Source organism: Bubalus bubalis, chromosome 3 (assembly GCF_019923935.1).
Source record: "Bubalus bubalis isolate 160015118507 breed Murrah chromosome 3, NDDB_SH_1, whole genome shotgun sequence".
Lineage (NCBI taxonomy): Eukaryota > Metazoa > Chordata > Mammalia > Artiodactyla > Bovidae > Bubalus > Bubalus bubalis.
In genome coordinates, this window is record NC_059159.1 from 166,046,171 (window position 1) to 166,064,164 (window position 17,994).

The window sequence follows — 17,994 nt, forward strand, 5'->3', positions numbered from 1 at the left end:
CTGGAATTCTCTGGGGAAGATGCTTTGGGGAGCCGATTTCTCTGTAAGCTCACAGATAGTGAGCAGTGTTTTTCGGACTTCTGCTATTAAGAATCTAGATGCAGAGCTGGGAAGCCCTTTCTTCTGAGTTTGAACCTACAGCCCTTTGACATTTCAAGGCTCATAGCCACATGGTACATTCCCCTGAGGGCTTCCACTTTTCCTGTTTCATTTTTCTCCCTGTATTTAGCAAGGCCAGGTACCTGGACTTCTACTTCCTTATGTATTCCACAACACAGTCCTGCCTGCCTCCTCTGTGTCTATCCAAAGGCTTTGTCCCGTATTAAGCCTGTCTTGATACTTAGAAGGTATCCTTTGCACCCCCACACCCCCAGTTACAGCAATGAAAGTGTCTGTTTACTAGTGAGCTCCCTGGAAACACAGACCTGTCTTCATTGCCCGAGTATCCCCAGAACTTAGCATGGAACATGGCTGTAGTGCATTACCGACTGAGTAAATGTAGGAGATATTTACTGGGAAGATATTGTACGAGATGCTTATTGGGAAGATAGACTTCAGGAGACAGACAGAAACGTCCACCTCACTCTTAATGAAATAAAATAGTTCTATGGAGAAAGTCATAGAGAAAGCCATAGAGAGAAATATTCCAGAGACAGTGGAGGAAGAACCCACACAAGGAACTTTGCACATTTTTTCCTGTAATGAGTGAGGAATGCCTTTAAATATACAACGTGATTTCTTTAAATGGTGTTAAAAAGGCACGGCTGGGAAAATGAAACCACTGAGCCTCTGGGATGCCAAACTGGGCTCTTAGTCAGAGGCAAAGTAATTCCAGCCTGTGATTCACTTGAAAGCTTTCATCTCCCTGAGCTGCTGAAGCCTGGGGATTCCCTGCTGGAGATAAGAGATAAAGTGGTCATGGCCAGAGGGTGAGATGACTGAGAGGAGCCAGGAAATCCTCTATAACTTAGCATTTGTGAAACTGAGGGAAAAGGAAAGAGAGAGGGAGACAGAGAGGGAGGAAGGAAGGAGGAAGAGGAAGAATAGGAAGAAGAGGAGGGAGAAGAAGAGGAGGAGGGAAAGAAGAAGAAATTATTCTCTTGTTTCTCTGATTCATTTGTGGCCCCTTCACATCTTACAACAAGCTCATGTTTTACAAGCTGAACCATTCAAATCTCTACCATTGATTTATTTCTTTCCAATTTATTCTCCCCACCTCATCTATGATTAAGCTACCCCTGCCCCATCCAAGGATCCTTGATGCTCATCTCATAGCTGGCTGGAAGCAGTCCATGCATAGAGTCAATAGAAGTGACCACCTAAGTTCACTTTAGCAAATGGATCTGTAGCTCAGCTGGTAAAAAGCAGAAACAAAAACAAACAAACAAACAAAAACAACTCTCCTGCCAGTGCAGCAGACACTGAAGACACAGGTTCAGTCCCTGGGTCAGGGAGATCTGCTGGAGGAAGAAACGACAACCCACTCCAATATTCTTGCCTGGGAAATTCGTGAGCAGAGGAGCCTGGCAGGCTGAAGTCCTTTCTGAAGAGGCTATTCTTTGTCTACCAAATACCCACCCCCTCTTCCTTACAAACTATGTGGGCAGCAATGCACACAGCTCAGACTACCTTTCCTAGACTGACTGATAGCTAGAAGTGGCCAGTAAAATGTAAGAAGTCATTGGGGAGGATTCCAGACAGACTCGTCTGGGAGGCACTGTCTTTTGTTCCTGTTTCTTCCTCCTTCATGCCGCCTATAACACAGATGCGAAGGCTGCACTGAAGCAGCCCTATTGTGACATGGAGGTGGCTTTGAGAATGCAGGCCAAGGACTAAGACTAGTGGAAGAGAAGGATAGAAGGAGCCCAAATCCCTGATAATCTGGACTTGCTGGGCCAGCACCGAACCACCTAACCTCCGACCTACTTTATCAGAGAGGAAACCACCCTGTGTCTTGCTAGAGTTCTGTAACTTGAGATTTCCGTTATGTGTAGGTGAAAGTATTTATAAATGACTAAGACTTTTCAAGGCATTTTCAAATATGCCCATCACGGTAACCCCTTTTCTGCTTATGGAGATTCAGCCGGAATAGTGTCTCTGTCAAGACACTTTCTCTGGCTTATCCTGATTACCCCAGTTACTTCCTTTCTTTGGGTGAGTTTCATCTAACACTCAGACTATCTGGTCTTCCCCACAGACTAAGAGCAGGAGCACATGAGCCAAAATAACAGTGCTAAGTAAGTACACGATCAATTTGTCTTCAAATATCAGCATGATACCATGTATTCAATGGGTTCTCAATAAATACTAATTAAACTGAAACTAAGCTTTTATCACTTTCTGAAGAATTAACATTTTCCACCTATACCTCTTGACTATTTGGGAGCCAAAATTAAATATGCATATTCATAAAAGAAGAACCGATGTTTTTTTTTTTTTTTCCAATTTAGCCATTGAAGAAACATGGGGGCAGGTACAAAGAACAGGATACTTGGGCTAGAAGGGATACTGGAGGTCAGGATTAAGCTGTCATGGATAAACAAAATTCATCACTTAATGAGTAAGAGAAAAAGGAGAAGGGCTCTATGACAGGCTCACAGGACTGTGTGCAGCATTTCAGGTAACCTGAGAGGAGGGCAAAAGACCTGGAATAAAAATATTTAATAGGTCATAACCAAAGAATTACTCTGAACCTCTTGGTCATCTTGAAAAGAAATAAAATGAAAAGTTAATGGACTGTGCTAAAGAGGGGGAAAACAAGAAAAAAAAATATAACATTCATTTCTATGAAAACATGAAATTAAAACAAAAAGAACCAAAGACAAGCACAAACTCTCATGCTTTAAGTTCTCCTAGGAAGAAATATTTAAAAGCCATTATTGATTGCCCAGCGAGGGAACTTCGAGGAACAGCGAGGGACATGTCAGTGGACAAGAGGAAAAGATCTGTAAGTGACTCAAATGGCATTTAGAGGATTCATGAGTAGAGAAAGTCCCTGTCTTCCCATCTGTTCTTCTCATTTGAAGACAACCTGGCTGATGGGTCTGCCGGCCTCAGGGTCATCAGAGGGTCTGGAGAGAGCTCAGAGCGCATCTACCTCACCTGTGGTCGCCTGCACCCGTGCCGGCTTGCTCTTGTGTCTGCCTTTCTCTGCTGTGAGCAGGATGCTGTATTCCTGCCCAGGTTCCAGGCCTTTCAGGACGTAGGAGGTGGTGTCTCTGGTGAGCTGCACCTCCTTTGGCTGGCCCGAAGGAAGACTGTAGTTGAGGCGGTAACGGTCAAACTTGGCCACCGGCGTCCGCCAGATGAGGGTCAGGCTGGTCTCCGTAGGGTCAGAAACCCGAAGGTCCTTGGGTGTGTCCAGCTCTGGGAGGAAAACAGAGAGTTGAACACCCTTCAGGCTTCAGGGCAGGGCTGATTCTAGGACTGAAGGGTGGCTGTGGGCCACAGTCTGAGGTCTGCTGTAGAGATGTGTGGCTTCAGGCATCTCACCTGAGTCTCAGTTTTCACCTGTGTGAAATGCCATTGTACAGTACCTCATTGTGTTTGGGAAGATTAAAAATATTATAGTGATATATCCATACTGAGATGATACGCAAAAGCATTTAGAAGGAGCTGATTACTGATACAAGGCACGATTTGGATGGATCTCAAGAGAGTTAGTGGGGCTTCCCTGGTGGCTCAGATGATAAAGCATCTGCCTACAATGCGGGAGACCCAGGCTCAATTCCTGGGTTGGGAAGATCTCCTGGAGAAGGAAATGGAAACCCATTCCAGTACTCTTGCCTGGAAAATCCCAAGGACCAATGAGCCTGGTAGGCTACAGTCCATGGGGTTGCAAAGAGTCAGACATGACTGAGTGACTTCACTTTCCTTTCCTCTCTTTCCCTGGTTGCTCAGATGGTAAAGAATCTGCCTCTAATGCAGGAGATCCAGGTTCAATCACTGGGTCGGAAAGATCCCCTAGAGAAGGAAATGGAAACCCACCCCAGTATTCTTGCCTGGAGAATTCCATGGACAGAGGAGGCTAGCCAGTTACAGTTCATGGGATCACAAAGAGTCAGACACAACTGAGGGACCTTCATACTCTCTCACACTCATGCTGAGAATCATGGGGCTTCCCTGGTGGCTAAAGAGAATTATTCTGAGTGAACAAGCCAGTCTCTAAAGTTCGTGTGCTGCATGATTCCTTTTATGTAGCATTCTTGAGACGGGACAAAGACCAGATCAACCCTTGACTGCCAAGGGTTAGGGTGAAGTGGAAGGAGGGTGGTGACCATGGGGATGGGAAAGTGTAGCACGGAGGACTCAGTGTGATGCCACTACTCATTCTTGACTGAAGTGGTGGATTCCAAATCTACAGGTGATAAATCACATCGAACTAAATGTCGTTCAGTCACTAAGTCATATCCGGCCCTTTGAGACCCCATGGACTGCAGCACGCCAAGCCTCCCTGTCCCTTACCATCTCCCGGAATTCACCCAAGTTCATGCTCCAAGTTCATAGAACTAAATATACACATACAAACACACACACAGTGGAGTGAAATCTGAATAAACTTGATAGATTATATCAGTGTCATTTTCATGGTTGTGATAGTGTTCTTAAGATACACAAATGTTACACTGGGAGGAACTAGTCAAAGGGCACAGATCTCTCTGTATTCTTTCTTAGAGTGCATGTGAATCTACAATTACCTCCAAATAAAAAGATAAAAAAAGGATATGTGTAAGTGGTCTGCATTGGATCCTGGGTCCTTATGCTCCTTTTGAATGTGAACATCTGGGCTGGGTGATCCTTGAAGCCTTGTTTTTCTCTGGGCATCTACACTTCTTTCTAGGCAGGTTTCCTGCCTCCTGGCCCCATCGTGTCTGTTAGTGCCTGTCCCATGGTGGTGGGAAGCCAGGCCGTCTCACCTGTGGCCGCATTGATGGTGGCTGGGTCACTCTCCTTGTCCCCCTTCACAGCAGACACCCCAATTCCATATTCAGTTCCTGGCCTCAGCCCTAGGAGAGAATGAACAGGTTGAGATTCAATCCAAAACTGGACAAACTTTCAGAGGACCATAAAAAGGCCCCTGAGCTAGGCCCTGAAGGCTACAATTTCTCAACGGCTGGCCTGTTCCACGGCCTGACTCACTGACGCCCGAGGGAGAGGGACAATGGGGAACGGGCTATTTTTCTCTCTCTGGAGGGCTGCAAGGTGGGGATGTGCCCCCGGGTCCGGTCGGGTAGGGGTGTGGAGCTCACCTGTGAGCGTGGTTCTGGTTGTGGTGTGTTGGCTCCTGGGGACTTCTACCTCCGCATGGTCGCCTCCAGAGATGGGTGCATACTTAATTCTGTAACTGTCGGCGGCCGCCTTGACGTTCCTCCACTCCAAGGTGATGCTGTTGTCTGTCTGGGAGATGCGGCGGAGATTCCTGGGCGCATCCAGGCCTGTTTGGGAGAGGAAAGGGCACTGGTACTGAGAGCGCCAGGCACAGGAGACTGGGAGTCCTTGATAGTTCATGGTGAGATGCGAAAGGTGTCTGCCATTGGAGAGAAAAGATCCACTCACCCCTCTGGCTCAATAGCTGAAGCACACATCTGGACAAATACTATGCACTGGACACTTCATTATTAAATCACCGTGATACCTCAATCGTTCATGTTTGCCAATGATTTTGTACTTAATAAAAACTATATGAAAGCTTGAAAATTGGCTCTGTGACTGGAAGAATGGGTGTGCTGTCTTCATCACTGGATTTTTAATGATTTACAGAGAGCTTACTGAGCTCTGAAAAAATATTTAGTGAATGAATGATTGACACTCTGGTACCTTGAAAATAGCGCCCTAGTCTAAGAGGTTAGAAGGCATCTTTGCCATTCATGCTTTCCGTATACTACATTTTACTCTTATAATATGTATTTGAATTTTATTTTAACCAAAATGTCTGAGAATCTCAGACCAGCATCTTCTGTGCAGGCAGAAAACTTTCTTTATCCTTAGAAGGTTATTGGGGGTAAGTTTTTTCTTTGAAAAATCAATCATTTGCTACAATATTCTAAAATAAAAATCCTCTTTCCATTTTTTTTTCTATTGTAAAAGGCGCCTGGGATACACACTGCCATGGAATGGGGAGGAGTCTGGCGATCCTTCCTTTTCTGGGGCGGTTAGCAGCCGGGAGTGGGCGTATTACCTGTTGTGAAGGTCTCTTTGGCGGGGTTGCTGGACATGTCGGCCCTGCGGGAGATGAGGGCCACCTCGTACTCGGTGTCCGGCTTCAAGTTCCCAATGGAGTACTGGTTCTCCTCGTGTGTGAGATCGATGCTGGTGCGATCTCCTGGCACGTCTTTGATCCCGTACGTGAGCTCGATGCTATCGATCTCGGCCAGGGGCTTGGACCAAGTGATCAGAGCGGTGGTGTCTGTGACATCTTTCACTTCAATCTGGCTGGGGGCGTCCAAGCCTGTGACAGGCAGAGGAGACAGCAGTTTTAGAGACCAGGGCCAGTGCCAAGGGCTGAGCAGAGAGGGGGCTTGCAGTCTTACAAGTGCATGAGTGTACATTTAGCTGTATACTGTCCAGTTGACTTATTTTGTCTTTTGGAATCTCAGTTTCCCATCTGATAAGCTATAAGTATCATTGGAGTCTCGGTGGTGCTAAGTACAGAGGATGACTGCTAACTTGTAGGGTTTTTTTTGTTTGGTTTTTCAAATGTTAATGGAAATAATGCATGCCAAGCATCTAGCACAGAGCCTGCTACATAGTAGTTATACGATAAATAGTCATGATTATTATTATTATTATGACTATCATCATTATCATAAGTTTAAGAAACACACAGTGGGTGTTTCACTTGAAAAACATCAACTCAGTCTCTCTGGTTTTCCAGTGAGACAAAACTCCCTAATTGGTGACTTCTCCATCAGAATAATGGAGCAGAAAACTGAGGCAATGACTATCTTGATAATGTATGGGAAGTTAGCTTTGATGGAAATAGCTCAAGCAAGAAGGTCATGGCTATCTCAAGCCTTGTCAGTTTCCAAGTCCTCATCTCGGTCTTCCTCCTGCCCCAAAGGCCTTGTGCTTCCTGCCCCGACAGCGCACCTCTCCTCCAAGAGTGAGCTGATGCCTCTGAACCTTCAGTTCCCCTGTTTCTTCTTCCTGAGAGTGCTCCTCTCCCTAGAAATCTCCTCTTCATCCTTCAAAATCCCTCTTATCAGTCACTTTCTAACAAAACCCTTCTCTGACCCTGTTGCAAACAGATAAACACACACTTCCTCCCCTATGGGTAAAAGTTTCAGTCTGCAGGATGACTGAGCTCTAGAGATGTGTTGTACACCATTGTACCTCTAGTCGACAATACTGTATTACTCTCTTGAAAGTGTGTTTCCATTGAGTCGGTGATGCCATCTGACCATCTCATCCTCTGTCATCCCCTTCTACTCTTGCCCTCAATTTTTCCCAGCATCAGGATTAAGAGGATAGAGCTCAGGATAAGTGTTCTTACCAAAATAAAAAAGAAGAGCTTTTGAATATTGTACTTTTCTAACTATTCCAAAACAGATTTCTCTACGGTTTATTCAAACTGACTATATAGATAAGTTTATTTAAACTTATCTATATAGTCATTCATTCATTTAGAGAGTGGGTCTTTGACCTTTCTGAATCCACAGCATACCATCAGGCTTTGTCATCTATGTTTTAACTTTTTTCTAATTATGTAAAAATTTTAATGCATTAAAACATACCAAGCATAAAATTAAGACATTAAGGCATCCAGTCAATGTTTCTTTCTTCATTTTTTTAAACATAGTTAGGTTTGTGTTTTCAGCATTCATGAGAAAACAATATTGAATGAAGGGGGACTCGGTTTTATAAAAGGAATGAGAAGGAATAATTCAGAGTCGATTGTGAGAAACCTGCAATGTCTATTTTTTGAACCCTAGGCGTTGATGCATAAGTCTCAGCTCACAGACACGAAAGTATAAAGTGCATAGTGAAACCGATGCCGCAATTCAACAGTGAAGCGCATGTTCTGTGTTCTTTGAGGTGCTGGGAAACACCCAAGCCATACCTACTGTCTTTCTTAACAGCCCTTTCATTAAAGAAATAGAGATTGAATTAAGGACACTGATCTTCTCCTAGCTTGCGATCCCTTCCATCCAGGAGATTAACACGGTCTTGAGTTACTGTGTGCCAATCACAGTGCTTTGTCACTTTAAGTCTTAACTCTCATGACTATGCCATAGGAAGATACTGTGAGCCCAGTTTCCAGATGGTGAGTCTGAGGCTTAAAGAAGTGAATCTGCCTAAAGTGGTGGTGAGTGGTGAAGCTAGAATTCAAACTCAGGACTGTTTGGATCCAAAACCCATGTTCCTTCTCCTTAAATGTCAGTGCCTCTCAAAAACAATTATGCATCAGAAATGGTTGTTATACAATCTCTGTATAGAGCCGAGAGGGAAGGAGCTGAAAATGAAAACATTAAGATCCTTTCTTTAAATTTGGAAAAAGACCAGGTATCAGCAAAATAAACAGGTAAGAATCTGCCTTTCAGTGTTAGTATTAATGTGATTATGAAACTTCAGATGTTGGGGTGTTTGTCCTGCAAAAAGAAGAAAGTAAAGCAACCAGTCCCCAAATTCAGATTAAAAAGAAAAGGGCAGATGAAAGAAACGCCTTTTGTGTTTTCAGTGTACTGTCTCTGTGTTTGATCTTTTCTGTGCCTTTCTGGTGATCTAATGATTTTTTTTCTTGTTGGTACCCGTCTTCTACCTACCACAGTGGGATGTTGTCAAGATGATGGAAAACACTTGCTTATAAAAAAAGACAGTCTTATGAATTGAATTGTTGGATCTGAGTTAAGCAAAATGTGCAAATATTTAAATGCAAGATGTTCTTTCTTGTCATTAGTCAACAGATGTAAATTTTCCAATCACTCCCTGCCAAGAAGAGTCAATTCCTTAAGCAGTTGGCATACGTGTTATCTTGAAGAAGATAAAGAGATTTTCCCAAATGTCAGCACAGAATAATTTTATTTATTTATTTATAAAAATTTGCTTCTCTGTAGAACAATTCCAAATTCAGGATTTTTAGTCCGCCCACCAAATGATATAACAGTGCCACGTCGACCCCCAAGAAGTTCTGACATCTTTAGTACTGAGCTACATTTTATTTAGGTTCCTGTTGCAGAATTAACACTACATAACCCAGAGCCTAGTCAATGTTATTGTTAATGGGGTTAAAGTCATAAAACTAAACCCAGGCTTAAAAATTCTTGCCCTGATAGGATTAACCACATGGTGTTAGTTAAACTGATTCCGCTTCTCTAAGCCTCAGTTTCTACTCTTGAAAAAGAACAGCATTAATATTTGCCCTACCTCTTTCATTAAGACTGGTTACTAATATTGAATCGGATGGTGTGGTGGCTCATTTGCTAGAATCTCAGGTATTTTCCTGTATCAGCGCCCCCTTTGAAATGTCACACTGAAACGTCTCTCATAAAGAGATGGGTCTGTTTCCCCACCCTTTCCATCTGGACTGGCCCTGAGATTTGCTTTGGTAGAAGTGACCCAGTGCTGGTTGTGAACTTGCTCAGCTGCTGTGAGGCCAGGTCCAGGCTAGCCTGTGGGAGGCTGGGGGACTGTGTGGGGCAGAAGGACACCATCCTGGCTGAGGCCATCCCAGGTCAACCAGACCACACAGATGCTTTAAGTGAGTCCAGTGGAGAAGAGGAAGATTGTCCAACCCCTGATCACAAACGTGCAATCATTTTAAGCTACTAAGTTTGGAGTTTGTTTTTTAGGTAGCAAAAGTGAATTGACACTGCTGCTCTGTAAGAGCGGAGAAGGCGATGGCACCCCACTCCAGTACTCTTGCCTGGAAAATCGCATGGATGGAGAAGCCTTGGTGGGCTGCAGTCCATGGGGTCGCTAAGAGTCGGACACGACTGAGCGACTTCACTTTCACTTTTCACTTTCATGCACTGGAGCAGGAAATGGCAACCCACTCCAGTGTTCTTGCCTGGAGAATCCCAGGGACGGGGGAGCCTGGTGGGCTGCTGTCTGTGGGGTCGCACAGAGTCGGACACGACTGAAGTGACTTAGCAGCAGCTCTGTAAGAGAGCATGCTATCAACTAGAGGTGCTTTGCAGTCAACAAGCTTTACAGTGGTATTAAAGGTAATACTCACGGGTAGTTGTCACTCTCTTCAGGCCAGGGCCCCGGGTATTGTTTTTCACGATGTGCAAGGATATCTCATACTCCTGCCCGGGAGCCAGGCCAGTTTGCCGGTACGTGGTCTCTGGCCTCCGCAGGCTCTTGGTGATCTCTTCCTCATCGTCTTTATTCTGAAACATAGAGGCCTCTTTGTAAGACCTAAGGCAATGCCAGACCCTTCGTTTATGTGATTCAATCATTTTGTGTTCCTTCTTTCCTCTTTCACTCTTCCATCTGTTCACTAGGCACTTACTAAGCATCTGATCAGTATGGTGGGTGCTGAGGATAGAGAGACGATAAAGACGCCCTCCCATAGACCTCTCTACTCACCCCTTTGACACCCAAGAAAACTGAGAGGTGTGAGAAGCACAGGCACTCTGGAGCCACAAAATCAGTCCTTCCTTTCACAGATGAAGAAACTGGCATCCTAAAAGTCGGGTGATTGTCCCATCGTCACATAGTTGTAAGTGGCAGAGCCTGGCTTTGAACTCAGGGACCCACTTTCCTGTCTCATGTGTGCTTTTAGGCACAGAGAGAAAGGATAGTCAATCTCAGATGTGCCTGGAGGCATTTGAGACAGAGACCATTTAATTTTCTTTGTCTAAAACATTATTGGAGTATAGTTGATTTATGATGTTGCGTTAGTTTCTGCTGTATAGAATCAGTTACTACATATACCATTATTATATACACATTATTGCCTCTGAGTGGAGATTTGCAAGACTGTAACAGGCAATCAGAACCTAGAGAGGACTTGCCATCTGTTTGTCTAGGCACTCAGTCCTAAATGCCATGCTTTTTGATTTCTTAAAATCAAGTGACATATATGCAGATATGCAGGGTCTAATTAGAGCCTTGAGTGCGTGTGTGCTTGGTCATGTCTAACTCTTTGCAACCCCGTGGACTGTAGCCCACCTGGCTCCTCTGTCTATGGTATATCCCAGGCAAGAAGACTGGAATGGGTTGCCATTTCCTTCTCCAGGGAACCTTCCAGGCCCAGGGATAGAACCCACATCTCTTGTGTCTCTTGCATTCGCAGGAAGATTCTTTACCACTGTGCCACCAGGGAAGCCCTTTTAGTTAGCCTTGTCCCCCACCCAAAGCCAGGGAAGCGGACTTGACGGAAAAGTTTGCAAAACCCCATTAGCATCTTTCTGGTTCTCATGGACAAACATGCCCGCTCCTCTTCTGTGCTCCTCACCATATTCCGGAAGATGACCTCCCATGTTTCAAAAGCGATGTCCAGAGGATCCCACTCCACTTCCACAGATGTCTCCTTGATGGACTTGAATTTTAGACCTTCAGGTGTAGGCAGGTCTGTCAGGAAGAGCACAGAGAGGAGGTAAGAATGAGTCCATGTGTAATGGTGAGGGACAGACATCATTCCACCAAACCCCACGGGGCTGATCGTCAGAGCTGGAGTCTTTTTAAGGGTTCTTCTGGGATGCTGTTGACTTTGAGGCATCATGAAAATTAATATAAGGGCCATCCATATGATTGAATATTTGTAATTTCATATGCTTAAACTTAATATGAGCATAGACGTTAGAATCAGACATATGGGCTGATCATATGTCATGATCATAAGCTCGATCATTACAACTTTTGTGTGCTTGGTTGAGTGGAACACAATGCCCTGAACCTTAGTTTCTTCACCCAAGAGAAGGAGGGTAAGTATGCCTGCCCCTGGGGACTGTTTTGAGACTAAATGATGTATTCCACAATGACTGCTGGCCATGGTTCCTGGCCTGAAGCACAAGTTTAATAAAAAGCTGCCAAGGTTATTCTTAGGAAGCAAAAAAGGCCAATTTCTAACCACAACTTGCTTTTTAAGGGTGGAGGTAATTTTTCTGATGTTGAACTCTTAAAGGAAGAATAACTTGAAACTTAATGTTTCCACTTTTGTATATTTTAAATATTTGTACAGTGAGTTCCACAGAGTATTTAAGACTGCCAGGGTTCAAATTCCATCTCGGCCACTTATTAACTGTTTGGTTTGGAACAAGAGGCTTAGCCATTTGGGGGTCTCAGTTTCCTCATCTGTAAAATGGGTTAACAATAGCTCCTGTCTCACAGGGTTGTTGTGAGTTATATGAGTTAGCATGTGATGAGTGTCTTTAAAGATATTCAGTAAGCTGTAGAAAAATGTATATATATATGTGTGTATGTGTGTATAGCTGAATCACTTTGCCATATGGCAGAAATTAACATTGTAAATCAACTATATTTCAACTTTTTTTTTTTTTTAATTCAGTGGACGTCACTGGATTCCAGAGTTTTAGCTGGTGTAACTGTATGAAGTCAGCCACTGGCCTGTGGGGCAAAGGTGAGGCAGTAACACATGCCAGTGGGGGTGGGTTATGCACTGGGCAGGCAGGGGGCAGTTGAGACTGCCAAGAAGGGTTCTGTGCACTCACATGTGGCCACCCTGGCGCTGACTGGAATGCTCTTCTTGTTCTCCAGGATGGCGAACACACGGATAAAGTACTCCACGCCAGGCTCCAGCTCCCGGATGGTGGCGGATGTCTGGTCTCCAGGGACCCGGAACTGCATTTCCAGGCCATCCTCATGGGTGGGCGTGTACACGATGAGGTACTCTGTGACCCGCATCTCATTGTCCCAGGCCAGGTTTACGGTCTCTTCTGTCACTTCTGTCACGATGAGGTCTTTGGGAGGGGACACTGGCAGGAAAAAGGAAGGACAGCTTGGGTAGATGGTGTCAGTAACACACTCTATGGGTCACAGCAGGGGCGTACTTGATGAGTCTGCATTTTAGGAGATTTGGGGCCTCTGTGATTGGCAGGGGAAGAGACAGGTCCAGTCTACTGTGCTCATCTTCAAAACTTTTGGGGGCCACCCCTTGCCTTTAGGGTCAAGTTCCAGGTCTGCAGTGTGGCTTTCAACTTGTTTCTATTCCTTGGACCTTAGTTTAGATTCAGGCCATCTGCAGGAGAAAGTGCAGCCTGAGCTTGGCTTTCTGCTCTGAACTTCAAGTCTATATCCTTAGCCCTTGAAGGGTGTTTTAGGCTCATCTAGTCCAACTCTTTGCTTTGCTTAGAGGTGAGTGGGACTTGCTCTACTTCACTGACTCATCAGATTGGGAACTTACTTCTCCCTGCCAGACTGGTGTTCCTTCCATACAGGCCTCCGTGGCTTGGCCATGTCACACACAGAGCCACATGTTTATTCTTATGTGCTGATGGCTTTAATCAAGCTGATATTCTCCATTACAAGTATATATGGTGGATAAGGGAAGTACAAAGACTCTCATTAAACACGAACATTATTGGTCTTTGTGTGTTTCTCTTGATTTGAATACATGCCCTGTGCTAACTGCTGGGCTAATGCTCCTCTAAGGCACTCAGAGTCCTTGGGATCAAGGACAGCAACAAAAAGATGATTTAAGAGACAAGTCTGCTTCATAGGTGATCAACATTGGTCTTTAGCTGAGCATGCATTTAAAATAGTTTGTTTTATGTAATCTCACTGTCCATTCAATTGAGTTGAATTTTAACTCCATCCAAATAGAGGGATTTAGTTTATGTCATATCAGTTTTACATGTCAGTGTGTAGAGTAGGAAAGAAGGTTGATGTTTAGCAAAAGGGAGGTAATCATTTCATCTACCTTATCTTGGGCACCGGTTGTGAAACTCAGCATAGAGGAGTTACCCAGATTCAGGTACCAGCTGTGTGAGCTATAAGCTGTGTGTCCTTGGGACAATTCCAGAACCTCTCTGAGCCTCTGACCCCCAAATGGAAGCTCTGAAACAGGTGAGAGACCAGGGCTCCTTCAAAGAGCGTGTGCTTCTGTGTGTGCGTGTGTGTGTTTAGGGTAACACAGAGATCTCCAGCACATGCCAGCACCTGACGCCAGTTCGCTGGAGGCTGCTACTCACCCTGGGAGCAGTCTTCCCCGGTGTATCCCTCATTGCAAATGCAGCGGCCAGAGACGCACTGCCCCCAGTTGCTGCAGTCGTTGGGACAGGAGCGCTGTGCACAGTCGGGTCCGGTGAAGCCCTCGTGGCACACGCACTGGCCGTCCACGCAGCGGCCCTGGCCGTGACAGTCGCCGGGACACCTGCGCTGCGCGCAGTCGGGCCCGGTGAAGCCCTCGAGGCACACGCACTGGCCGTCCACGCAGCGCCCGCGGCCGTGGCAGTTGCCAGGACAGGCGAGGTCCGCGCAGTCGGGGCCGGCGAAGCCGTCCTCGCACACGCAGCGCCCGTCCACGCAGCGGCCGCGCTGGCTGCAGTCCCCGGGGCAGCGGAGCTCGCGGCAGTCCTCGCCCGTGTAGGCGTCGTCACACACACACATGCCGTTCACGCAGCGCCCGTGCTGGTGGCAGTCGTGCGGGCAGCTCATCTCGCCGCAGTCATCACCCTGGAAGCCGGGCTGGCACTCACAGCGCCCGTCCACGCAGCGCCCACGGCCGTGGCAGTCGGAGGGGCACCGCCGCTGCCCGCAGTCCTCGCCGGTGTAGCCCTCATCGCACACGCACTGCCCGTTCATGCAGCGTCCATGGCCGCTGCAGTCGCGGGGACACTGCAGCTCTCCGCAGTCTGCGCCGGTGAAGCCATCGTTGCACTCGCAACGCCCGTCCACGCAGCGGCCACGCTCATGGCAGTCGGAGGGGCAGCGCCGCTTGCTGCAGTCTGGGCCCGCAAAGCCCTCGTCGCACACGCACTGGCCTTCATCACAGCGGCCGTGGCCATGGCAGGCGTGGGGACAGGCAAGCTGGCCGCAGTCCTCGCCGGTGAAGCCCTCGTCGCAGGAGCAGGTGCCGTTGAGGCAGCGGCCGCGGTCAAAGCAGTCGTTGGGGCAGACGAGTTCCCCGCAGTCATCGCCCGTGAAGCCCTCGTCGCACACACACTCATTCTCCACACAGCGCCCGCGGCCGTGGCAGTTGTGCAGACACAGGGGCTCCCTGCAGTCCTCTCCCGCAAAGCCCTCCTGGCACACGCAGCGGCCGTTCACGCAGCGGCCATGCTCCTTGCTGCAGGGCACCGGGCATGTCTCCTGGCTGCAGTCGAGCCCCGAGTAGCCTTCAAAGCAGACGCAGGCCCCATCCACACACTTGCCCTGGTCGTTGCAGTCGCTGGGACAGGCCAGCTGGCTGCAGTCCTCGCCGGTGAAGCCCTCGTCGCACACGCACTGGCCATCCAGACACTGGCCGTGCAGGTGACAGTTGCCTGGGCACTCGGGCTCAGAGCAGTTGGGGCCTTTCCAGCCGGGTTCACACACGCAACCGCAGCCTTCTGTGCTGAAGTTGCCCCGGCCGCTGCAGAAGGGCCTGGTGTCCACGCGGCCTGCAGGGAAGAGAACAGAGTCTCTCTCTGAGCAGGGGCAGCTTGCTTTCTTGGCTTCTACCCACAAAACCCAGATTCAAATTCCATTAGAGCAAGGTGGCCTCTCAGGCCCCGTCTGGCTTGAAAATCAATTGGTTATTGTGTGGAATCAGATGAGGCTGCCTGGCTAGCTCAGTCTGTTAAGAGCATGAGACTCTTAATCTCAGGGTCATGGGTTGGAGCCCCACATTGAGCTGGTCTTCTATTTTGGGTTTCCCTGGTGGCTCAGATAGTAAAGGATCTGCCTGCAATGCAGGAGACCTGGGTTCGGTACCTGGGTCAGGAAGATCCCCTGGAGAAAGGGAATGGCAAGCCACTCCAGTATTCTGGCCTGGAGAATTCCATGGACAGAGGAGCCTGGTAGGCTACAGTCCATAGAGTTGCAAAGAGTTGGACATGACTGAGTGACTAACACTTTCACAACCAATGACACTAGGCAGGCATTCTTAAGCTATACTCTCTGAAATTGTGTGTGTACGTGTGTGTGTGTGTGTGTGTGTGTGTGTGTGTGTGTGTTTCCATCCCTGGGGAGAAGACTCATTTTCATCAGATTTTCAGGTATTCCTGTGACTCCAAGGGTTAAACCACTGCCTGTGGAATGCATCTTGCTGGGCTGTGTTTTTACTTCTCCCATAGTTAGCCAAGGTTAGCCATGTAAGAAAATAAGTGTTTCACCAAGAAATAATTGTTGAACTGAACTCACTTCTGATGCCTTGACTCAATAACTGTGCTGCATTTGCAAAATGACTTAGACACTCTGGAGCTCAGATTCTCCATCGGTCAGGTGGGACCCATGGCCCACTCACCTGGGGTCGATTGGGTTAAATGAGGACATTAAGGACCCACCGTTGTGCTGATTCTGATTTCCTCTTGCAGAGGGTCTTGGTTGACTTAAGTCGGTATATGTGCTTAGGTGACCAAAGTTTTCTAAATTTTCAGTAACTGAAATGAGGCAGCTAAGGAGTGGCTTTCTGATTCAGCTAGGACAGCTTTCTGTTAGACTCAGCCCCCACAGAGCTCATGTGCATCCATCTTTTTCCACAATGTCTTGGCTGAAGTTGCAGCAGTGGCAGGTATGGCCTCCATGCAATCAAGGGAAAGAAACAAACAAAACTTGCTCCATTTTATCTGCATCTATATACAGTTGCATTAATACATTGTATCTCCTTCCTGACAGCAGGAAGGAAGTCAATTTTAAGAAAAAATTTGTCTTGAAAAGTGAGAATCTAAAACTATGTCATCTTGTATGGTAGCTGTTAGATACATTTGGCCTCTAAACCATTAAACTGTGGCTAGCCTGAGCTGAAACTCCAGTACTTTGGCCACCTCATTGGAAAAGACTGATGCTGGGAGGGGTTGGGGGCAGGAGGAGAAGGGGATGACAGAGGATGAGATGGCTGGATGGCATCACTGACTTGATGGACGTGAGTCTGGGTGAACTCCGGGAGTTGGTGATGGACAGGGAGGCCTGGCGTGCTGCAATTCATGGGGTTGCAAAGAGTCAGACACAACTGAGCGAGTGAACTGAACTGAACTGAGCCTGAATTTTGATATGCTCTAAATGTGAACTACAAACACTCTGGATTTCAAAGAAAGCATACAAGAAAAGAATGTAAAATATCCGTTAATAATTTTTGTATAGTTTCCAAGCTGAAAGATTATTTACTTATATTGGATGAATGATTAAAATCATTTTACCTGTTCCTTTTTCATTTAATTAGTATGACTACTGGAAAAGTTATGATTAATTACATAAGTGGCTCATAGTTCTAATGGATAGCACTGCATTAATGAGTTTTTTAAGCCATTCCTTTGGGTTCTATTAGTCCTATTCTATAAATCCCCTCTGCATTTTACTAGGGGTTGAAAGAAGTGGAAGATGAACTAATTTGTACATAAACTTTTTTTTTTGCCTTGGAAACCTAAAGGATGTCCTACAGTACTCTCAATTTATGATGATTAGGGCTTATTATTATGATGATTAGCCTTTCCAGCGGGGTCCCCACACGCAGCCACAGCCTTCAGTGCTGAAGTTGCCCTGGCCGCTGCAGAAGGGCCTGGTGTCCACGCAGTTACAGTGGAGCCTCAATTTATGATGATTCGGGTTGCTCTTGATTGGAGCTGCTCTTGGAATAATCTGTCAAAATACTTTCTAGTATTTTGTTTGTTTGTTTTATGAGTGGCAGAAATAGATATTTTCACCTCTGATTTGGCATTGTTGAAACCCATGTATTTTTATCAACTTTAGGGAATGGAAATGGAGACAGAATTCCAAAGTGGCAAAATTCCTTAAAAAAAAGATGCACCTGGAGACAGGCAGAGTTCTGGGAAACACAGGCACCGCCAAAGCTCCTGTTTCTTATCACTCTTTGTGTCTTCTTGTGCCAGTTGCTAAACTTTTTTTGAGTCTCATTTCTTAGATCTATAGAATGGGGGTATTAAACTTTAT

General features: G+C 46.4%; 1 protein-coding gene across 13 annotated transcripts in view; it reads right to left on the reverse strand.

Moving 5' to 3' along the window:
* The window catches only part of TNC (tenascin C), a 102,002-nt gene that overhangs the window by 52,702 nt on the left and 31,306 nt on the right, over positions 1–17,994 (reverse strand). For all 13 annotated transcript variants that reach the window (XM_044940513.2, XM_044940514.2, XM_044940511.2 and 10 more), the window contains 8 exons: positions 14,097–15,506; positions 12,618–12,881; positions 11,402–11,517; positions 10,175–10,331; positions 6,179–6,448; positions 5,250–5,435; positions 4,917–5,006; positions 3,103–3,366 (listed from right to left, as the gene is read on the reverse strand). In XM_044940513.2, coding sequence (XP_044796448.2) covers positions 3,103–3,366; positions 4,917–5,006; positions 5,250–5,435; positions 6,179–6,448; positions 10,175–10,331; positions 11,402–11,517; positions 12,618–12,881; positions 14,097–15,506 — 2,757 coding nt within the window. The remainder of the gene's footprint in view (positions 1–3,102; positions 3,367–4,916; positions 5,007–5,249; positions 5,436–6,178; positions 6,449–10,174; positions 10,332–11,401; positions 11,518–12,617; positions 12,882–14,096; positions 15,507–17,994) is intronic.